The sequence below is a fragment of the Aythya ferina genome (genome assembly GCF_964211825.1).
Source record: "Aythya ferina genome assembly, contig: HAP1_SCAFFOLD_29, whole genome shotgun sequence".
Classification (NCBI taxonomy): domain Eukaryota; kingdom Metazoa; phylum Chordata; class Aves; order Anseriformes; family Anatidae; genus Aythya; species Aythya ferina.
Window position 1 is genome coordinate 3,368,090 of NW_028181463.1, and position 23,919 is coordinate 3,392,008.

Below are 23,919 nucleotides of genomic sequence, written 5' to 3' on the forward strand. Positions count from 1 at the left end.
CCTTTGCTCACAGAGGTGGCAGCACTCTCAGCTGCACCTTCTGCATGACCACAGTGCTTCCTGATGGGGGCCATGTCCTACGGTCAGCCCTGGGCTGTATGCCACCCCTCTTCTCTGCAAGGCTTGGGAAGTGGAAGGCCTGACTCCAGAAGGCAGCTGTACCTGAACCAGGGGAATTTCTCTCATGTACAGGAATTCTTTCTCTTCCTCCCAGCTACAGTTCTGCGGCCCCAATGTCATAGACACCTTCTGTGGTTTTGTTCCATTTCTGGAGCTGTCCTGCAGTGCCACGGTGATACTCTTGGTTTTGCTTTCAAAATTTGCATTTGTATCCAATCTTCCAATTCCTAATCATGCAGATTTCATGTGTGTGCGCCCTGTGTTGGCAGGCCCAAAGCTTTATCCACCTGCTCTTCTGTCCTCATGAGTGTCACTGTTTTCTATGGCACAATCATCATTTTCTGTGTGAAGCACAGAACAGCCCACCTCACAGATCTTAACCAAGCTCTTTCCAAACTTTCATCATCCCCTGGTCAATCCTCAGGTTTCTTAGTGGTGGTGTGGGAAGGGTGAGAGAGGTGCTAGTGGAGATGCTGACATTGTCATAAGACCTATCTCAAATACCTTGGAAAGGACAGATGGATCAAATACTTTCCTCAGGATTTGGAAAAGGTAGACGTCAAACCCATCTTCTAGTAGAGGGGCAAGCAGAAGGATGATTAAGCCTAACCAAGGAGAAAAGTGCCAGCCTTAGCCTTAGGCCCCAAAGCAGACCTAAACTGAAGTCCTCAAAGCTTGCCCTTATTCTAAACCCTGAGCAGGTTCCTTAGGCACAACACCAAACAATTCCTTGAAGCCCTTGCCATTCCTTTAACCCTGGAATGTGACCTCTTATTCCTAAACATTAACCTGATCATCTAACCCTCAAAGCCCTCCACCCTGCACACAGCACATCTCAGCTTCAACCCCACTCCTACCCCTACCTTGTGTGGCTTTTATGCTTGGGGTAGGGCAGGGACTGTGAGGTCCTGCAGCAGTCACTCAGCATTGGAAGAGGTATGTGCGGTGAAAGGTATGTGATCAGATCACAGTCCACAAGGAGGAGCTGGCTGGGAATGCTGGAATGGGATCAGGTGTGCCTCAGGATGTGCTGGGCCTGCAGGAGGCCCATGGCTGTGAAGGAGGCTGGGAGGCCACTTCTGTCTGTACAGCTGATGGACCAGCTGCAGAAATGTGGCACAGATAGGGACTGTAATGGCCAGAAGCATGCACATGGCATTGAACATGATGGTGAGGCACCTTCTGTTCTAGTCAGGTGAGAGACCACAGGAAGGCTGATGGCATGGGAGTCATGCTTGAGGTATAGTTTGTGAGACCGTAGAATGAGAGAATGGCTCCTGTTGGAAGGGACCTTAAAGGTCATCTAGTTCCAACCCCCCCGGCCGTAAGCAGGGATGCCCCCCAGGAGATCAGGTTGCCCAGGGCCCTTTGCACAGGAATCCCTTCCTCTGTTGCATCAACTACACCTCTCAGTTTGGTGTCATCTGCACACTTGCTGAGGGTGCACTCGACCCCACTGTCTATGTCACTAATAAACATATTAAACCGTACAGGTCCGAGGGCAGACCCCTGAGGTACAAGACTTGTCACCAGCCTCCACTTGGACATAGAGCCATTGAGCACCACTCTCCGGGTGTGACCTTCAGGCCAACTCCTTACCCACTGAATGGTTCACCCATCAAATGCATATCTCTCTAATTTGGAGACCAGGATGTCATGTGGGACCATGGCAATGGTCTTACAGAAGTCCAAGTAGATGACATTGGTTGGTCTTCCCTTGTTGTCTGATGTGGTCACTCCATTGTAGAAAGCCACCAGATTGGCCAGGCACCATTTACCCTTTGGTGAAGCCATTCTGGTTGTCTCGGATCACCTCTTTGTGCCTTGACACTGATTCCAGGAGGATCTTTTCCATGATCTTTTGAGGCACAGAGCTGAGGCTCACCATTCAGTAGTTCCCTGGGTTATCCTTTCTACCCTTTTTAAAAATGGGAGTGATATTTCCCTTTTTCAAGCCACCAGGGACTTCACACAACTGACAGGAATCTTCAAATATGATGGAGAGAGGCTTGCCAACTGCATCAGCCAGTTCCCTCAGGACCCTGGGATGCAAGTCGTCAGGTGCCATAGACTTGTACTTGTGGAGTTCCATCAGGTGGTCTCAAACATGCACTTCATTTACAGTGGGTGGGACTTTGCACCCCCAGCCTCCATCCATGGGTCCAGGGAAATGAAAGACTTGGGAAGCCTGACTGGCAGAGAAGACTGAGGCAAAGATGTTGTTGAGTCCCTCAGCCTTCTCCATGTCTGTCATTGCCAGTTCACCCTTCTCATCCATCACAAGGGGTACACTCTCCTTGGCCATTCTTTTATGAGCAGTGTATCTGTAGAATCCCTTCCTATTATTGCTTGCATCCCTTGAGAAGATCAGTTCCATCTGTGCATTGCTTTCCTCATCCAATCCCTGAACACCCGAAACGGAAACATGTGAGAGGGCCTGGGAAAAGGAACCCTGGCTCCATAGAAGCCACTTGGGAAAAAAAACTTGTAGGTAGGAAGCATGATTTTGTGGAGGTGCAAAGCTGATGGGCACATTGTGCAGGATACTCCTAAAGACCCATGTGTCCTTTTGCCTCCTGACTACAATGCTGACTACAATGCTTCTCAGGAATGGGGTAGCCAACAGAGGTGAGACAGATACACTGAGATGTTAAATGTCATCAGAAAGCTGATCCCAATAAAATGTGGCACAGTCAGGAGCAGCTCGGACAAGAGACTGTAGATGCTAGATGCTACAGTAAAACTGATATAAAACAGTCATGTATTGCCGTCACCTTATTTGAACCAGTAATTTTAATTGTTAAAACTAAATGCTACTAAATACTAAACGCTACTCCACCTCTCTGAGAGGAATCCACTACTCAAAGTATGCACTGAAGCAAAACACAGCCCTTAGCCCCCTTCCCTTACCTTTCCCGGACCTTTACACTCCTGCTTACCCCAATCCCTACCCTAAACACTAACATTAAAATGCACTATTTCGCTCTAGAGAAGTTGTAGGCAGGCCTTAAAATACTCTTAACCACAGGGTTTGCCCATAAGCTTATGACAGACCTAATAGCCACAGAAGAACACCAAAGATTCCCATTAAACCTGTGTTTATCCTCTAACCTAGAATGGTGAGCCCTAGTCCCTAAATAACTAGAGAGAGGTCAGCCCTACCTCAGGATGTCCTTACCCAGCAGGAGGAATGTGACTCTGAAGTCACTTCTGCATCTGCACTTGATAGGGCAGCAGCAGGAATGTGTCACGGAAAGAGACTGTGAGGCCACTTCTGTCTGGAGGTGGCAGGTCAGCCTTGCCTTCTCCCTGGGATCTGCACTTTTGGGCTGACATCTGGCAGTGGCCCTGCTAGGCCAGCACAAGGCACCTGCTTGGCTGGTGGATCCCCTCTGCCTCCAGACCCAGGAGGACCCAGGCAGAAAGAAGGCCCCCAGATGGGTTGTCCTGTCCCTTCTGCTTGAGTCCATGACTGCACAGCAGCAGGCACAAGGCTTGGCTGTGTCTAGCCAAGAAGCTGCAAGGCCAGCAGCAGGCCCCTGGCTTGGAAGCTGCTGCTGAGGTGACTTGAGTCTGCTTGGCTGACAGGCCACAAGAATTATGATGGGTTGGGATGCCGTCTTCAGCTGAGAGAATGGAGCATCAGTGTGGGCGAAACTTGAGAAAATGCAGGATTTTGCCTAGAGAATCCTCTTGACATTTACAAGAAGAACCCAGTCTTGCACCAGAGGAAGAGGAACCCTACACATGGGCAGACTGGGACCCTGCTAAGTGAGCGGTGCCCAGCAGGAGGAAGGCCTGAGCACCACGAGGGATGCCATACAGCAGTGGTGCCTGCTCACCAGAAACCAGGCCAAGCTTCCTACAGAGCTGCCTTAGGAGGAGCATGGACACCAAGAAGATCTGAGTTATCAGACTCAGCTCAGACTCGGTGTAACACCTCACGGACAAGTGCCTACAATAGCCACTAAAGAGGTACAGGTCTGGGAGTCCCTAGGACAGCCTGGTGTGGAGAGGATCAAGGGTTATACCAAGGCTGAAAGTCCCTACTCTCATTTCTGACTGAAACTCACTGCCACTGATGAATTTGAAGAGACAAGTTGATAATGAGCCCAAGGTCCTCATTATTGCTATGCATGCACCCATGAACCAGGCAGGGGTTGTACCATTCTCCTGCACTTGGTCATGTACATCCCCATCTGCTACTGCACCACAAAGAGCCCTGAGCTGTCTCTGAATGTAAAGGATCTCCCTTCCCAGGGGACATGGGTCAAGGCCTGGCCCTTGTGCTTGCTGACACACATCCACTTTTCCTACACCTCAGTGTCACCTTCACATTGCCTTTGTCTCCTTGTCCTCACTGCCTCCAGGGTTCTGCTCTAACAAGCTCCAAGGGAGGCTGTGTCAGTGCTGGCCCTCAGGGGGACACTGCAGGAAACTTGCCTCTGACTTGCACTTCTGGAGAGCTGTCTTCAATTGTCTCTGAGTGCCTGAGGTTCGTGAGCTCATCAGCAAAGCCCCCAGAGGGTTGACTGCATTGCCTTGGGCTGGTGCTGTGCTGCTGAGCTGTGCCGGGCTCTTGGGCACAAGCAGAGCTCGTGGCAAGAGGGCCGTGGTGCAGAGAGACAGCTGTGCCCAGGAGCAGCTCCTCTGCACAGCGCAGCAGGGCTGGGGGCTCTGACCGCAGCTGGCATGCAGAGAGGAGAGAAGGAGAGAGGGCTTGGAGGCACTGAGGAGCGCAACAACAGAGGGCAGCGTGTGGCAGGACACATCTGCAGGCTCTTGACACCGTGAGGCTCTGGCAGCAGGGCCATGAAGGTGGGGTTGCCAGAGGGGTCTTCTACAGCTGGCACATCTGATGGCTGATAGCATCTGTCAGGGTCGGTCTCACTCTTTTGGTAATTTGGACTAGGAGAAACTTTAGAGAATGGCATTTATGAATGGGCATTTCAGGAGGAAGACTGAGGCTCGCTTAGTCTGAGGAGAAAGGCTTTTTTGGATTCAGTGCCCTAAGTGCCAAATTCTTGCAGTGGAGGGGAATCTGAGTGAGTCTGAGCACACAGCTTGTGGTCTGGGGTCTCTTAGCATGGACAGGGAAGAGATGTGGGGACAGAGAACCAGTTCCCAGCAGGGCTATAGGCAGGCAGTGAGAGGGAGCTGCTGACAGAAATGCTGTTTGGGGGAGGGCTCAGGCACCTCCCTGGGACAATCGCTGCTCTTCTCTCCCACCAGCACAGGGCAGCTGAGACCAGAATGGATGGACAGACTGGCTGTGCTCTCTGAAGTACACTCTGCACTAGAGGAATAGTATCTATGACTCTGAGGATCCACAAGGCTTTTTTTGTAGTGCAGCAGGAACGACAGCATAGAAAAAAAAAATTGCCACAGCCCTTCTCTGCCATTAGGTGATTTGGGAGTAAAAATTTCTTCATATGAAGAGTTAAACTGATCTGACAATACCCCATGCTCCTCTTTACTTTTTTTTTTTTTTTTTTTTATAGGTAGGGACTGCTAACTACACTGCCTACAGAAGAGTCCCCTGTTCCCACGGACTACTTTAGGCAGCATCCGTCAGGGCTCATGAAATGGACATGCCTAATGTCTGCTTAAAAGGCCAATATTGAATCAGATATCAACAGATAGTTGTGTTGTATTTTCTTACTGCCTTTTCCCTCCTTGTAGAACCCCATTACCACAACCAGCAAATGCCCAACATCAGCTCTGTGAGCGAGTTCCTCCTGCTGCCATTCGCAGACACGCGCGAGCTGCAGCTCCTGCACTTCGTGCTCTTCCTGGGCATCTACCTGGCTGCCCTCCTGGGCAACGGCCTCATCCTCAGCGCCGTAGCCTGCGACCACCGGCTCCACACCCCCATGTACTTCTTCCTCCTCAACCTCGCCCTCCTCGACGTGGGCTGCATCTCCACCACTCTGCCCAAAGCCATGGCCAATGCCCTCTGGGACACCAGGGCCATCTCCTATCAAGGATATGCTGCTCAGGTCTTTCTTTTTGTCTTCTTGATTGTATCAGAATTTTATCTTCTCACTGTCATGGCCTACGACCGCTATGTTGCCATCTGCAAGCCCCTGCACTACGGGGGCCTCGTGGGCAGCAGAGCTTGTGCCCAGATGGCAGCAGCTGCCTGGGGCAGTGGCTTTCTCAATGCTGTCCTGCACACGGCCAACACATTTTCCCTGCCCCTCTGCCACGGCAATGTTTTGGACCAGTTCTTCTGTGAAATCTCACAGATCCTCAAACTCTCCTGCTCAGATGCCTACTTCAGGGAAGCTGGGCCACTTGTGTTTAGTTTTTCTTTAGCATTTGGTTGTTTTGCTTTCATTGTGCTGTCCTATGTGCAGATCTTCAGGGCAGTGCTGAGGATGCCCTCTTCTCAGGGCCGGCACAAAGCCTTTTCCACGTGCCTCCCTCACCTGGCTGTTGTCTCCCTGATGGTCAGCACCGTCATGTTTGCCTACCTGAAGCCCCCTTACATCTCCTCCCCACATCTAAATCTGGTGTTGGCATTTCTGTACTCCATGGTACCTCCAGCACTGAACCCCCTCATCTACAGCATGAGGAATAAGGAGCTCAAGGAGGCACTGAGGAGGTTATTGCAATATTCAGTATTTCAACGAGGAACTGATCTTCTGCATGTGACTCCCTGAAGTATACCTGGACAAGGCAGAAACACCTTTGTTCACATATTTCAAAAACTGTTCATTCTTTTCAATATTATTCCCATATGCTAAATATGTCTTTATACTTTTATTTTATAAATTTAATATATTTTTCTTCTTCTGTGTCCTTCTACCTTTTCTTCTAAGCCAAAGACTTCATGTAGAGGTGCTGCTAAGCTCTTTGTAACAAACTAAATAAAGGAACCAGCAGGTAATCAGTTTCTGTGGATCTCATTTCTCATACACTCTTCTCAGGCACAGCAGTGGTTGTGGGATGAAGATCCCTGCTGCAACATGTTGGAAAACCCTGGTGTTGTTTGGGGCTGCCCTTTTCTGCCCTGGCAGGCACTCCTTGCCTGCAGCCTTTGAGTCAGGGTTGCCACTTTCTTGGACCCACAAACACTGACAGCAGCAGGACATGGGCGTTTTGGTGCTGGTCTCACTTCTCTTCCACACTGCTGTCTTGTAGCACCACTGAATGAGAACTGGCCTTCCAGCTAACACCCCTAGGAGTATGGCTTTCAAAAGTGATGTGGAACAAGCACTGAGGAAGCAGCCTGATCTGATGTGAAAGTTCTCCCTGCTCAGAGCAGATCTTGGCACTGGAAACCTCCAGAGCTCCCTTCTGACTCTAATCCTGAAGGAAAGAAGGGCAGGACAGGGAGATAGGGGGAGGAAATACTGTGGTGGGTTGAGGTATTGCTGACATATGTAGTCCTTGCTCCACATTGTCCTCAGGGTTACATCATGAATGAGTTCATCCCCAAAAGATCCTCTGCACCATGAGCACCCGGTGTCCAGCTGGTTTGGAGATACTGCAGAGACGTTCTTCTGATGCTTGTGTAACCAGATTGGTGATGGCAGGAAAAGACTGTTCCTTCACCAGTGATCAACTTTCTTCTTCATGTTAGGCCACAACTGAACATCCCTCACAATTCTTAGAGTGTTTGCTTTATGTCAGGGATGAACTGCATTAGGTCTCCTTGATTAGTCTGAGGCACAATGCAATACTTTTTCCCTTCTGCCACTCCAGCACAAAACCTCTGAATATTTTTTCCACATTGACCTGATGGGGCATTTCACATTTTTTACTTTCATATCCCTGATGGAAGGGGATGATTCCCAAACTAGGATACGCAGATGGGTTCTGCTTCAGCCATTTCAACTGTCATGGTCTTGAGTATTTCAGCCTGAGTTTTGCCACAACTCCTGCTCTGTAATGCATCCCTTGTCTGGCATCGCCCTGTCCCCTGTACTGTGGGATGACTGTGCTGCGGTGGGACGTGTTTCCAGTGGTTCGTCTACCAGACACCGTAAAGAATACTATAAGCAGGACTAGAGGGGTTCTGCTTCCAGCCAGGGGGAGGCGGGGAAGAAAGGAACAATCGGGTTTACTGGACTGGGTATAGTTAATGGCCTGGTACATCAGACCCACAAATGTATCAGGCTCTACTGATACATCAGTACTCACCGGTGCACAGAGTACCCTAATGCCATCAAGCTAGAAAGAGGTAGAACCCACCTGTATTTCTGGAGTGACAGGGGGAACCCAATACATAACTGTACTGGAGGCTGAGGTGAGTCTAACTGGGAAGGAATGGCAAAAGCACCCCACTGGGACTGGCCCAGAGGCTATGTGCATCCTCGGCATAGACTGCTTCAGGAGAGGGAATTCAGAGTTCCAAGAGGGCACCACCGGTGGGGCTTTGGCAGAGCTGCCTTGGAGATAAAGGACATGAACCAGTTGTCTACCTTGCTTGGCCTTCCACAGAACCCTTCTGTTGGGGGTTTGCTGAGGGTTGAAAAACAGCAGGTGCCAATGGCTACCATGGTGGCGCACCTGAGGCAGCATCATGCTAACTGAGACTCCCTGATTGCCATCCATGAGCTGGGTCATCGACTGGAGAGCCAAGGTGTAGATGCAGAGCTTGGGAGTGTGGCTTAGTGATGGACTTGTCAGCACTAAGGTAAAGTTGCCTGACCTGGGTGACACATCCCAGAGTAGTGTCAGGCATAACAGAATTCTTTTCGCCTTCTGCGTCTACAGCACAGAAAGTATGACTTTGCCCTACTCTATTGACTGGCAGGTATTTTCACATTACTCAATTTAGGTTTCTGTGTCTGGAAGGGGAAAATTTTCCCAAAGAGGCCAAGATCTTGGGTACAGCTACAGCCAATAAAAATATATTTTCTTTAGTTTTCACCCTGAGTTTTCCACAGACGATCCAAGAGAGTCCATGGATGTCCAGGTGTCTACTGAGATTCAGGCTGAATTTCTCAGGACTCAATGGTCATTTCAATCTTTTTATTTTATTTTATTTTATTTTATTTTATTTTATTTTATTTTATTTTATTTTATTTTATTTTATTTTATTTTATTTTATTTTATTTTATTTTCATTATTTTTCCCAAGGAACCTTTGACTTATCTTAGAAAGGGTTTCACATGCTAGGCTGGGCTGCACTTACAGGGACAAAGACAACTGCTGGCAGAGGAGGTGTCAGACCTCCAGACTCAGCTTTCCTCCCAATGGAGTTCTCCAAAGAAGTCACCCTGGATGAATAGCAATAGTAGAATGATTCTCAAAACTGAAACGCAGTAAAATTCACCCTTTAAAAACAGAAGATATTTTTATTAGGTGCTTTTTTAAATCTTCTACCTTAAGTATGCCATGCAAGTTCTGCAATTAGGTGCAAAAGCTGTGAAGACTTGAAGAAAACTATGGAGGAGATTTTAGGAGTTTCTGCATTTTAATGAGTTCCATGGTGTATTTTGGTGCTGAGTCTATGAAGCTCAGGTACTGAGAGGGGAATGATGCAACTGCTAGAGAAAGTAAAGTCAGGAGGAAAAGCTGAAGTGACTTGGAGTATTAATGGGCCCCACTGAGGGCTGTTCCTAACAAAGCCTCCCCAGGGCCTTGTTAGGGCAGATAATTGGAGGCCATGGTTACAGACAGGCAAAGCACTGTGCTGAGAAAAGTCTTGGTTGGTTTTGGTGATGCAGATGGGCCAATGGTTGGCCCCAGGCACTGCAACAGGAGATCATGCACCCCACGTCTGCCTCAAGGCTCTTTCTGGGGTCTGTGGGATGTGGTGGGCAGTGTGATGCCATGAGAACAACACTGGTGTTACACCTCCAAGGTGCTGCACAGGGTTGAAAGGAATCGATGAGGCCTCATCACAATGAATAAAATATATTTCCTCATAAACTCTAGCCAAGAGGACAGAAATTTCAGGGCTGTTGGGCCTGCCATTTCTACCAGCACCCTCTGCCTTCCCCTCTACAGGCTTTCCTATCATGTGCCACAGTCTGACCTATTTCCTTGAAGTCTGCAGACACCAATCTCAGTTCACCATCTTGCTTTCATGCCTTCCTTTCACTGATGTCTCGTGAGCCCTCATCTTGAAAGACAAAGTGACGGTCTAATCAGAGCGTGACCTCTGGCACCACAGCAATATACTTTCAGGGACATTTCTTCCTCCTTGTGGCCAATGCTTAACTTCCAAGGTGCACTCTGTGGAAGTTTTTTCTTCTGTTCTTTCCTACTGCCAAAGAAAGCTCCATAAGGGTGGAAACCCCTCCTGAAGTAGGCATCCCAACCCAGCAGGCTCCTTGCAGCCTCTCAGCCAACCACACACAAGTCACCTCAGCAGCAGCTTCCAAGCCATGGGCCTGCTGCTGGCCTTGCAGCTTCTTGGCTAGACACAGCCAAGCCTTGTGCCTGCTGCTGTGCAGTCATGGACTCAAGCAGAAGGGACAGGACAACCCATCTGGGGGCTTTCTTTCTGCCTGGGTCCTCCTGGGTCTGGAGGCAGAGGGGATCCCCCAGTCAGCATGCCAAGCAGGTGCCTTGTGCTGGCCTAGCAGGGCCACTGCCAGATATCAGCCCAAAAGTGCAGCTCCCAGGGAGAAGTCAAGGGTGACCTGCCACCTCCAGAAAGAAGTGACCTCACAGTCCCTTTCTGTGACACGTTCCTGCTGCTGCCCTATCAAGTGCAGAGACAGAAGTGACCTCACAGTCCCAGCCATAGTCACATTCCTGCTGCTGGGGCAGGAGTCTGGTGTTTTTACCGTGTTAGGAAGCTAAACACCACAATCGCTCTCTCACTCCCCCTCCTTAGATGAAAAAGGGACGAAGTAAAGTAAAGAACAACTAATAATTATTAAATAATAATTATTAAAGAAAAATTACTATGAACTAAACTATTTAACTAAAGAGAAAAAAAGGGTATGGGGAAAAAGGAGGCTGAAAGTGAAACATAAATAAACAAACAAAACAAATAAAGGTTATGTGGAAGTGCAGGAAAGAGGAAAAGTGCAGGAAAGAGGAAAGAAATTCCTCTCTACTTCCCACAAATGTGCCATGCTTGACCATGTCCTTGAAGCAGGGCCTCAACACACATAGACGGTGTTCAGAAGGCGGACCGACATTTTCCCAACGAGAGCCCACCCCTCCCCTCTTTTTCCTGTTTCCACCTTTTATTACTGAGTGTGACATCATATGGTATGGAATATCCCTTTGGTTGATTTAGGTCAGCTGTGAGGTTGCTTTTCTCACATTTTTTTTCCCACCTGCTAGGAGGGTTAAAGAGAGTCCTGATGCTGTGTGAGCACTGCTCAGCAGCAGACACAACGCTGGTGAGATAACACTGCTGTTCTAGCTCCACACGCAGAGCACAGCACTGTATGGGCTGCTGCAGGGAAAGTTAACATCCCAGCCATACCCAGTACAGTAACTTTGTTTGGACGTTGTTTCCATACATAAAGGCTCTCCTCAGAGCTTTTAACCAAGATTTTTGGTTATTCCAGCTGGCATCCTTACAAGTGGTGTCCCTAAGGGGTTGGTACTGGGACCTATCTTGTTTAAGGTCTTTATTGATGACCTAGATGAGGGGATTGACTGTACCCTCACTAAGTTTGCAATGACACCCAGTTGGGAGGTAGTGTTGATCTGCCTGAGGATCTGTAGGTGGCCCTTCAGAGGGATCTGAATAGGCTGGATTGCTGGGTTGAGGTGAATGGGATGAGGTTCAACAAGGCCAAGTGCAGGGTCCTGCACTTTGGCCACAACAACTCCATGCAATGCTATAGGCTTGGGGCAGAGTGGCTAGAAAACTGTAAAGAGGAAAAGGACCTGGGAGTGTTGATGGATGCTCAGCTGAACACGATCCAGCCATGTGCCCAGGTGGCTAAGAAGGCCAAGGGCATCCTGACCTGTATTAGAAATAGTGCAGCCAGCAGGAGCAGGGAGGTGATCATCCCCCTGTACTTGGCTCTGGTGAGGCCACACCTCGAGCACTGTGTTCAGGTTTGGGCCCTTCATTACAAGAAGGACATCGAGGTCCTGGAACATATCCAGAGAAGGGCAACCAAGCTGTTGAGGGTTCCAGAACACAGGGCTTATGAGGAGCAGAGGAGAGAACTGAGATTATTTACTTTGGCGAAGAGGAGGCTCAGGGGAGACCTCATTGCACTCTACAACCTTGTACAGCTAATTGTAGAGCTTGCAAGATGTAGTTAAGAAAGAAGATTTCAAAAAGCACCTAGGGAAAATATCTTTTGTTTTTAAAGGCTGAATTTTGCTGCATTTCAGTTTTGAGCATCATTCTCCTATTGCTATTGGTCCAGGGGGACTTCTTTGGAGACCTTTATCAGGAGGAAAAGCAGAGTCTGGAGGTCTGACACCTCCACTGCCAGCAGTGGTCTTTGTCCCTGTAACTGCAGCCCAGCCCAGCACATGAAACACTTTCTAACACAAGTCATGGGTTCCTTGAGAAAAAAAAAAAAAATAAAAATAAAATAGAAATAAAATAAATTAAAATAAAATAAATTTGAAATAAAATAAATTCAAAACGAGCATTAGAAGCTGAGAAATTCAGCCTGAATCTTACTAGAAAACTGGACATCCATGGTCTCTCTTGGGTTTTCTGTGGAAAACTCAGAATGAAAACTAAAGAAAATATTTCTTCAAGTGGCTGTAGTTGTACATATGAGCTTGGGGAAATGGTCCCCTTCCAGCCACGGAAAACTAAACTAATTAATGTGAAAAGAGCTGCCCAGTCAATAGAATAGCTATAGACTGGGCAACTCTTTTCATAAGGCAGATATCCCAAAACCCCACTGGTGGTGCCCTCTTGGAACTTTGCAGTACCCTCTCCCGAAGCAGTCTATGCCGAGGATGCACAGGAGGATGTCTCTGGGCCAGTCCCATTGGGGTGCTTGTGCCATTCCTGCCCAGTTAGACTCAGTTCAACCTCCAGTACAGTTAACTGCTGGGATCCCCCTGTCACTTGAGAAATATAGGTGGGTTCTATTTCTACCTAGCTTGATGGCATTAAGGTACCCAGTGTACCGGTGTCCAGTAGAGCCTGATACATTGGTGGGACTGATATGCCGGGCCAACAAATATACCTAGTCCAGTAAAGCCGACAGTCCCTTTTCTCCCCTTCTCCACCTGTCTGGAAGCAAGACCTTTCTAGTCCTGCTCCCAGTATTCATTACTGTGTCTGGTAGAAGGCCCACTGGAAAGCATGTCCCACCATGGCAGGGGAGAGGTCACTGAGAGCCAAGGAATGCAATTCGGTGCAGAAGTTGGGACCCAGCAGAGACAAGGAGTCAAGGCAGTGGGGTGGGGGAGGCCAGCAGAAGCAGCCCAAGGGGCGGTGCTGCTGGTGAGGACATGTTTGTGGCAGCAGCTGGAGTGGGCAGCAGCTGTGCGCAGGCCAGGGGAGGCCAGGAAGCGCATGGCAAGAGCGCTCCTGCCAGCAGAGCCAAGGCCGGGGCCGAGCCCAAGGGTAGAGGCTGGCCCAGGGCAGGGGGCTGCAAGGGCCATGCTGAGCTCCCTGCCCCTGCAGCAGCCGCTCTGGCCCTCAGCAGACGTGCTGACAGGCTGCAGGGAGGGGACGAATGCCCTGGGCCCCCTTCCTGCTCTGCCCAGGCCAGCAAGGGCCCAGAGCGGCCTCCTCTCCCCTGCCCCTGCAGCTCTGGGCTCCCTTGGTGCAGCCCTGGCTCTGCAGCACCAAGCCCTGCTGGGAGCCCTCCCCTGCATGCTGCCACCGCTCCCTGACGCTGCTGTTGCCCTCTGCTGGGCACTGCCCAGCCCAGCTCAGCTCCTGCCCACCTCTCCCCACCTCCCTGCCACAGCTCCACATTCCTCTCCAGCATGCCATTTGCCATCAGACTAAGCACCTTGGGGACAGTCCCAGGCCAGTCAAGGCCAGTTATTGTTTGCTGAGCCATGTGCAGCCAAGAAGGGAGCTCCCAGTCCAGCACTACACTGAGCACTCTTAGATTCTGATCCATAGTGAAGCTCAGTAAAGTAGGGTTCCCGTTCATGCAGCAGTTCCTTGGGTATATTCCTTCCACCAGCTTTGGAAGAGCTGTGCAATGAAAGAGATGCCACTGTACAGACAACAAGATTGTCAGCAAGATACATGAGATCTGAAGACTTAGTTGAATGTGAAAGCACAAGAGAACAATGAGGAAGCCAAAGGGAGCAGCAGTGACAAGGCCACATCTTGCTGCTGGCCATGGCCATGGCTCCAGGGAAGCAGCAGCCCCAACCCGAAGGCAGCAGAGAGGCAGAGCCCAGTGGGCGGTGAGCCTCTTGGCCCTGAGCCTCTCCTGCGTGCTGGGGCTGCTCCCCCCAGAAACAGAGGAGATGGGAAGAGAGGGATACTGAGTCCAATGAATTTATGCTGTCTTCTTTATTGTCTATACTTACAGAGGAAATCTAGTTCAATAGGTTGATTAGAAGACGTAGTTAAAGTAAATAAATTACTTAAAAAATTAAGCCAATATCAAAAGTTATGAAAATAATCAAAATGAAAAATGAAATGAAAATCTCTCATGTCAGCTTCTCAAATAGAATGGTAGCATTTAGAGGATTATTATTAGTAGTACAATATGATAATAATACTAAGTACAAAAAACGATATGATACAAATCACAATAATGTTAACAACACTGATGCATAAGAAGCACATATAGAAACAGTTTCCTCACTGGAACCTTGAGCTCCTGGTTCCTCATGCTGTAGATGAGGGGGTTCACTGCTGGAGGTACTACTGAGTACAAAAGTGACACCACCAAGTCCAGAGATGGGGAAGAGATGGAAGCGGGCTTCAGGTAGGCAAACGTGGAAGTGCTGAGAAAGAGGAAGACCATGGCCAGGTGAGGGAGGCACATGGAAAAGGCTTTGTGCCGGCCTTGTTCAGAGGGTATCCTCAGCATTGCCCTGAAGATTTGCACATAGGCTATAGGACAGCACAATGAAAACAAAAGAACCAAAGGCTAAAGAAATACTAAAACACAAGTGCCCCAACAAGTGCTCCCCCAGCTCCTGAGGGGATCGGAAGAGATGGCAGCTCAGACCAATGAATTTCTTCTGGATTCTTTATTGTTTATCTACACAGGAAGCCTGGTTCTGTAGGTAAATCTTTAACAAGTAGGAGGCTAAGATTAATATTATTTATATCTTAAACAATAGCTAGTGAAAATAACAACACAGACAAATAAAAAGAAAAAAAAAGTATCTTAAAGATTTCTGAAAAAATAGGTGTTTCTGATTATAAGCTTATTGTTATAGTCAAAGAACCAGAAGCATATGTATTCAAGCAGTGTCCTCACTGCATCCCTTAGTTCCAAGTTCCTCATGTGTGTTCACTGCTGGAGGCACTGGTGATGGGAAGAGATTGCAGTAGAGACTAATGAAATTGTCCCAGTTTCTTTATTTAAACAAGAATATTGATTGTAAAGGTATTTGAAATTATCAACGTCATAATAATAATAATAAAATAATAATTAGGAGGCTTAGAATAACATTAAATCAATGCCACAAGTTAAAGGAAATAATAATAAAGAAAATTACTTTCAAGAATTTGCACTAAGAGTGTTTGTTTGCAGAAATTCTATTAGTATTTTATGCACATTATTAATGCTGAAGAAAGAGGTATAAAATAGTTTCCTCACTGTATGTTTGAGCTCCTGGTTCCTCATGCTGTAAATGAGGGGATTCACTGCTGGAGGCAACACTGAGTACAGAACAGCCACCACCAGGTCCAGGGATGGGGAAGAGATGGAGGGGGGCCTCAGGTAGGCAAATATGGCAGTGCTAAGAAACAGGGAGACCACGGCCAGGTGAGGGAGGCACGTGGAAAAGGCTTTGTGCCGGGCCTGCTCAGAGGGCATCCTCAGCACTGCCCTGAAGATCTGCATGTAGGAGAAAACAATGAAAACAAAACAACCAAATGCTAAAGAAAAACTAAACACAAGTGCCCAAACTTCCCTGAGGTAGGCATCTGAGCAGGAGAGCTTGAGGATGTGGGGGATTTCACAGAAGAACTGGTCCAAAGCATTGCCTTGGCAGAAGGGCAGGGAAAATGTGTTGGCCGTGTGCAGGACAGCAATAAGAAAGCCACTGCCCCAGGCAGCTGCTGCCATCTGGGCACAAGCTCTGCTGTCCAGGAGGCTCTCGTAGTGCAGGGGCTTGCAGATGGCAACATAGCGATCATAGGCCATGACAGTGAGGAGATAGTACTCTGAACCAAACAAGAAGAATAAAAATAAGACCTGAGCAGCACATCCTTGATAGGAAATGGTCCTGGTGTCCCAGAGGGCATTGGCCATGGCTTTGGGCAGAGTGGTGGAGATGCAGCCCACGTCGAGGAGGGCGAGGTTGAGGAGGAAGAAGTACATGGGGGTGTGGAGGCGGTGGTGGCAGGCTACGGCGCTGAGGATGAGGCCGTTGCCCAGGAGGGCAGCCAGGTAGATGCCCAGGAAGAGCGCGAAGTGCAGGAGCTGCAGCTCGCGCGTGTCTGCGAATGCCAGCAGGAGGAACTCGCTCACAGAGCTGATGTTGGGCATTCTCTGACATTGGACACTGTTGTCTGTTGAAGAGGAGAAGGCAGAAAAATGTTAGTTCACACTTCTCTGAGGGAGACTTATTGCATGTCTTTGAGCACACACCAGCCTGAGCATCTCTCTTTGCAGGAGAACCTTTCTGCAGCTCTCTTACTTGAGGTAAAGCTGGTGCTGGCTGAGAGTGGCACTGGGAGCAGGGGCTGCTGTAGACTGCAGAGGAGTCTTTCCTGCTATACAGCAGGAAGGAATCAGGAACATGGGGGAAGCTCAAGTTCAGTTCTCTGGTCAGATTAATGATCTTTTCAGTGTTATTTCAAACAACTCATCTGAATGCAGAGTCACGCAGGCCACTGCCCACATGTCGTGTTCTAATATACCCTGTGTTTCCTGTCTCTGAGCCGCAGAACCATCCAGCTCATGAGTTTCCCTGAGAAGAAACTGTAGAGAACTGAGAGCAGAGAAGGCCCAGTCCAAGTGCAGATGGACAGAAACCTCACCTGAGGTGAAGTTCTCACACAGACAGAGCTTGGGAGCATCTCTTTGAGCTCTACCTTCTCTTCTACCCCTGCCTGCCCTACAGCCCATGGGCTGCAGGTGGAGAGGAGGCCAGGGAGGGGCTGCTCCAGGGGAAGGCGTCTGCACTGCGGGGCATGGCCGCAAGGTGCCCGAATCCCCCCTGCCATGGCGTTTCTGCCAACAGCTCCTTCTGGCTGCCTGCCCCTCTGTGCTGCCAGCAGCTGTCCCTGCAGGGAGCTGCTGCTCTGCGCCCACCTCTTCTTTCCCCCTGCCCGTGCTCACAGACCCCATCCCACGCGGCTGTGCTCAGCACTGCCCTGCAGCACCCTGCCACCAACAGGGTCCTGCCAAGGGGCACCTCCATGGCTGCAGGAGCTACGGGGCAGCTGGCAGAGAGCCTGGCATGGCCAGCCAGGGCAGGGTGTTCTGGGCTGACCAGGGGCACCTGCCTTAGGGCACTTCAAGGGGCTTCTGCCAGACTTCCTCTCCTCGCAGGGCAACCCAGCAGGACTCTCAAAGCCTACTGCATTGCCCACTGCCCTCCCAGAAACAAGACCCAGCACGAGACCCTTCAAGGACCTGCAGCTGCATGGCCCTGCAGCCAGGCACTTACCTTGTCAAGGGCTGTGCAGGTTTCTCTTGCAGGCAGCTCTCAGCATCCTCTCACTCACAACTGAATTCAGCCCCTGGCCCCTTTTCTTCTCTCTGTGTCTCTGCCTCTGTGTCTCTTTCCTGCTGCACTGTGCAGAGGAGCTGCTCCTGGCCACAGCTGTCTCTCTGCACCATGGCCCTCTTGCCACGAGCTCTCTCTGTCCCACGAGCCCAGCCCAGCTCAGCAGCACAGCACCAGCCCAAGGCACTGCAATCACTCCTCTGGAGGCTTTCCTGATGAGCCCACGAACCTCAGGCACACAGAGACAATTGAAGACAGCTCTCCAGAAGTCCAAGTCAGAGGCAAGTTTCCTGCAGAGTCCCCCTGAGGGCCAGCACTGAAACAGCCTCCCTTGGAGCTCGTTAGAGCAGAACCCTGGAGGCAGTGAGGACAAGGAGACAAAGGCAATGTGAAGGTGACACTGAGGTGTAGACAAACTGGATGTGTGTCACCAAGCACAAGGGCCAGGCCTTCACCTCAAGCGCTTGGGAAGGGAGATCCTTTCTCTTCATGTAGTACTTGGGTCTCTTTGTGGGGCAGTAGGACATGGGGATGTGCATGGCCAAGTGCAGGAGAATGGTACGACTCCTGCCTGGTTCATGGGTGGGGGTGAGGAGGCAATGAGGCCCTGGTGCTTTAACAATCAGCTGTCTCCTCTTTGGCCTCAGTGACAGACACAACAACCATAGCCATGGACACAAAGACATTGGACCTTTTCAGACTTTGAGTCTTGCCATAGCCCTTGCTCCTCTCCAAACCAGGATACCCTAGAGACTCCCAGATCTGTACCTCTTTACTGGATATTTGTAGACACGTGTCTGTGTGGTGTTACACCAGATCTGAGCTGAGTTTGATAACTCGGATCATCTTGGTGACTATGCTCCTCGTAAGGCAGCTCTGTAGGAAGCTGGCCTGGTTCCTGGTGAGCAGGCACCACTGCTCATATGGCATCCCTCGTGGTGCCCAGGCCCTCCTCCTCCTGGGCACTGCTCACTCAGCAGTGTCCCAGTCTGCTCTGATGTGTGGGGTTTCTCTTCCTTTGCTGCACGACTAGGCTCTTCTCCTTGTAAATGTCAGGAGGTTTCTGTAGGTAAATCCTGGAATTTCTCGTGGTTCCCCCAACCAATGCTGCATTCTGTCAGCATTTAATGTCTTCAGGAAGATGTCTCACCCTGATTGTGCTGTCTCTCACAAGATAACGACATCAGCAGTTGCAGGACAGTTTGTATAATACGGGAGTAACTAGTTGAATGGATTTCCAGCACAAACTTAGAGAAGGTTAGAGGATGGAAGGTTGCCAGGTTCCACCTTTTCTTTGCTTCTTTCCATCCATGCAGTCATTTTGTGTAGAATTGAATCCTGTATGTCATAAAATTTTGCGGAGACAAATTCAGAATGGCCAAATCCCAACTGAAGCTCAATCTGACTATTACCTTCAAAGACCTATGCTGCATATTTTTATGTGTAAATACATTAAAATAAAATAAAATAAAATAAAATAAAATAAAATAAAATAAAATAAAATAAAATAAAATAAAATAAAATAAAATAAAATAAAATAAAAAGAAAAAAAAAAAAAAGAGCACTTAGGGGAATCTTCATCCTGTATGGGATGTAGGGGGAAGCATATTCACAAGAGTTGAGGAAAAGGCTGAGGTACTTAATGTTCTCTTAATGTTCTCTTTGCCTCAGTTTTCAGCAACATGACCTGTTGTTCTGATACTCAGCCTCCTGAGCTGGTAGATAGGTACAGGGAGCAGAATGAAGCCTTCATAATCCATGAGGAAATAGTTAGAGCCCTGCCACTGCACAAAGATTTACACACATCTATGGGACCACATGGGATCCACCTGTCACTACCAAGGGAGCTGGCAGAATCACTTCCCAAGTTGCTTTCCATCATTGATCAGCAGTCCTGGCTATCGGGAGAGGGACCAGTAGACTGGTGACTGACAAATATAATGTGCGTCTACAAGGGCTGGAAGGAGGTGTCGGGGAACTACTGGCCTGTCAGTCTGACCAGTGATGAGGAAGTTCATGAAGCAGATTATCTTGAGTACCATCATGCAACACTTACAAGACTTACACTTACAAGGTGATCAGGCCCAGTCAGTAGGGCTTTATCAAAGTCAGGATCTACTTGACAAATCTGAACTCCTTCTATGACAAGGTGATGCACTCAGCGGATGACGTAATGGCTGTGGCTGTGGTTTATCTGGACCTCAGTAAGGATTATGGCACTGTTTCCTACAGCATTCTCCCAGAGAAACTGGCTGCTTGAGGCTTGGACGGGTATATGTTTCCTTGGATTAAAAACACTCTGGATGGATGGGCCCAAAGAACTGTGGTACATGGAGCTAAATGCAGATGGAGGCCGTTCTGTAGTGGTGACCTGCAGGGCTCAGTTCTGGGGCCAGTTGCCTTTAATATTTTCATCAATGATCTGGACAAGGGGATCGAGTGCACCCTCAGTAAGTTTGCAGACAACACCAAGTTGAGTGGGTGTTGGTCTGCTCAACGGTAGGAGGACTCTGCAGAGGGTCCTAGATAGGCTGCACCCATGGGCCAAGGCCAAATCTATGAAGAACAACGAAGGCTAAGTTCTGGGTCCTGCACTTGGGGCATGACAACCTGTTGCAATGCTGGGGAATGGCAGGTGGAATGCTGCCCATTGGAAAGGGTCTTGGGAGTAATCACAGAATCACAGAATCACAGAATAGTCAGCTGAATATGAGCCAGCAGTGTGCTCAGGTGGCCAGGAGAGCCAACAGCATGCAGGCTTGTACCAGGAATAGTGTGGTCGGCAGGAGTAGGGAAGTGATTGTGCCTCTGTACTCAGCCCTGGTGAGGTCACACGTCAGGTATTGTGTTTAGCTCTGGGGCCCCCAGAACAAGAAGGACACAGGTCTATTAGAACGAATCCAGAGGAGGGCCACGAGGATGATCAAGGGACTGGAGCACCTCTCCTCTGAAGACAGGCTGTGGGATTTGGTGTTGTTCAGCCTGGAGAAAAGAAGGCTCTGGTGAGATGTTATAGTGGTCTTCTAATACTTAACGGGGGTTTTATGAAGGCTGGGGAGGGACTCTTCATCAAATAGTGTAGTGATAGGACTAGGGGAAATGGTTTTAAACCGAAAGAGGGTAGATTTAGATTAGGTATTAGAAAGAAGTTCTTTACTCAGAGGGTGGTAAGGCACTGCAACAGGCTGCCCAGAGATGTTGTGGATCCCCCCTCACTGGAAGTTTTGAAGGCCAGGTTGGATGGGGCTTTCAGCAACCTGGTCTAGTGGAAGGTGTGTCTGCCCATGGCAGAGGGGTTGGAATGTTATGATCTTTAAGGTCCTTTCATACCCAAACTACTCTCTGATTCGCTGATTCTGTAGAGCACCATACCAGCTACTAGGAAGAAAAATTAAGTCTATCCCATCTAAAACTCAGACTGTATCCAGCCCTTATTCCGTACCATTGTTCCTATGTCATATTCAGGTCTGACACTTACTTAATAACTATCACCACTTTTCCTGTCTTTTGATATACACACAGAGATATCTTGCCCTTAGCCTATTTGTGTCCTGGTTTTGGTTTGGATTTAATTAATTTTCAACCTAGTATCATAGAATCATAGTATGGCTTGGGTTGGAAGGGACCTTAAAAATCATCTAACTGAAGTCCCCCCAGATTCCACCCACTAGATCAGGTTGGCCAAGGCCCCATCCAGCCTGGCCTTGAACACCTCCAGGGATGGAGCATCCACAACTTCTCTGGGCAACCTGTTCCACTACCTTACTACCCTTACAGTGAAGATTTTCCTCCTAATGTCTAATGTCTAGTCTAAATCTCCCCTTTTTAGTTTAAGAGCATTCCCACATCCTCCTGTCATTATCTACCTGAGTAAAGAGTCCTCCATTTTTTTAAAAAAGACTCCTGTAAATATTGACAAGATGCAAGGAGGTCTCCCTGGAGCCTTCTCTTCTCCAGGCTGAACAAACCTAATTCCTTCAGCCTGTCTTCATGGGAGAGGTGCTCCAGTCCTCTGGTCATCTTTGTAGCTCTCCTCTAGATTCTCTGTAAGAGGTCCACATCTTTCTTGTGCTGGTGGCCCCAAATCTAGACACAGTACTCCAGGTGAGGCCTCACAAAGGCAGAGCAGAGGGGGACAGTCACCTGCCTCCACCTGCTGGCCACTCCTCTCTTGATGCAGCCCACGATGCAGTTGGCCTTCTGTGTTGCAAGCGCTCACTGCTGGCTCACGTCAAACCTTTTGTCCACCAGTACCCCAAGTCCTTCCCCACAAGGCTTCTCTCAATGTGTTCTTCTCTCAGTCTGTACTCATGTCCAGGATCACCCCCACCCCAACCCGGGTGCCACAACTTGCACTTGGTCTTGTTCAACCTCATTAAGTTCACGTGGGCCCAATTCTCAAGCTTGTCCAGGTCCCTCTGGATGGCATCCCTTCCTTCTATTGTATCAACTGCATCACACCGTTTAGGGTCATTTGCAACCTCGCTGAGGGTGCACTCAATCCTACTAAGTCATTGTTGAAGATATTAAACATTTCTGGTCCCAGGACAGACCCCTGAACAACACCGCCCATCACCAGCCTCCACCTAGACATAGAACCATTACCCCTACTCTCTGGTTGTGGCCATCAAGTCAGTTTCTTTTCCACCAGGTAGTCCACCCTTCAAATCCGATATCTTTCCCATTCAGAGAGTAGTATATCATATGGGACCGTGTCCAAGGCCTTACAGAAATCCAAGTAGATGACATCAGTCAGTAGATCATCGTTTTCTAATTGCGCCATGGCTTCCAAATCCTCCTGCTTGTTTCCCATTCTGCATGCATTGGTGCAGAGGCCCATCAGCTGGGCTATGGGCCACATCACCTTTTTAGAGGAGCCCTTCCTAATTCCTATGGGATGATTCACAGGTGTTTCCCTGATATTTGTTAAGGTTATTGGCACTCAGGGGTTCTTCTGAGTCACTTACAAGTACATCCCCTTCCCCTACCAAATCTAGTTTAAAGCCCTGCTAATGAGTCTGGCCAGCTTGCTGCCCAAAACACTATTGTCCCACTTGGTCAGGTGCATCCATATGCTGCCTCCTCCTCAGTTCCCAGTCTCTGACTGGGAGGATCGAGGAGAACACTACTTGTGATCCAGATCCCTTCAGCATCTTTCCAAGGGGCAGAAAGTCCCTTTGGATGCTTCTGAGCCTCCTTGTCATGGCCTCAGTTGTCCCTATGTGCAAGAGCAGGAATGGGTGATAGTCCGCCAGCTTGAACAAGCTCGGTAGCTTCTTTGTGATGTCACAAATACCGGCCCCAGGCAGGTAGCAAACCTCTCAAGAGAGATTGTTTGGGCAGAAAATGGGTGCATCACTGTGTGGTGTAATTGCCTGAAGTAACTAGGAAAATAAAACTAACATTCACATTTTTAAGGAAAAGGTACAGCATTGAAGAGGTTTTCAGGGTAGGGCATAACTGCATTACCTGAGCATTCCCTAGGTTTCCAACCTTAGATGCTATCGCGCTGGGGAAACTTGGTGTGCTAGCCCTAAGGAACAGCACGGTGCGTAGAGTGGAGTGGAGACACCACGGCTAGGCTCTGTAATCAGGTGGGGTCTCGATTGTTCTTGTGCACAAAGCTGCACTTTTTGCCACCATGAGCCAAAGACCTGTCATGTTTTGACAAATGCTGTACCCTAGTGTACTTTTTGCTCATTATAATACCATTATAATACCAAAACACACCTCCATCCCAAAAGCTACCCGCCTCCAAGGTGCGACCACCCCTCACTGAGCATGCGCTCTGAATTTCTCGGAGCCTATTGCTTTAAACGGAGACGGGAAAACTTTACACCAATCATAACTAAGATATGCTTGACTAGAGCCACTCAAACTCCACCTAAAAGATAGAAAATAATATAAATTGGCCCAAGAGAAAGGGATGTTAGGGAAGATACCACTGTCAGGGGAGATACCATCCCGAGGAAATACAACATCCTTAGGACCTCCTGACTCCTGGGATCAGTCGACGGGCTGAGCCTCTCTTCCCCCCCCCCCATTGGGACGCCTTTGGGTGAGATCTGAATA

At 49.0% G+C, this 23,919-nt stretch overlaps 1 protein-coding gene across 1 annotated transcript; it reads right to left on the reverse strand.

Annotated features, from left to right (window-relative positions):
• Window positions 1-1,129: 1,129 nt before the first annotated feature.
• LOC311427881 (olfactory receptor 14A16-like) lies at window positions 1,130-16,661 on the reverse strand (the record flags this gene model as incomplete). The annotated part of the gene is made up of 5 exons (XM_084539469.1): window positions 1,130-1,223; window positions 1,899-1,978; window positions 2,411-2,524; window positions 14,802-15,029; window positions 15,996-16,661. The coding sequence occupies 5 exons, from the start codon at window positions 16,659-16,661 to the stop codon at window positions 1,130-1,132; spliced, it is 1,182 nt and encodes a 393-aa protein (XP_084395595.1).
• Window positions 16,662-23,919: the final 7,258 nt, after the last annotated feature.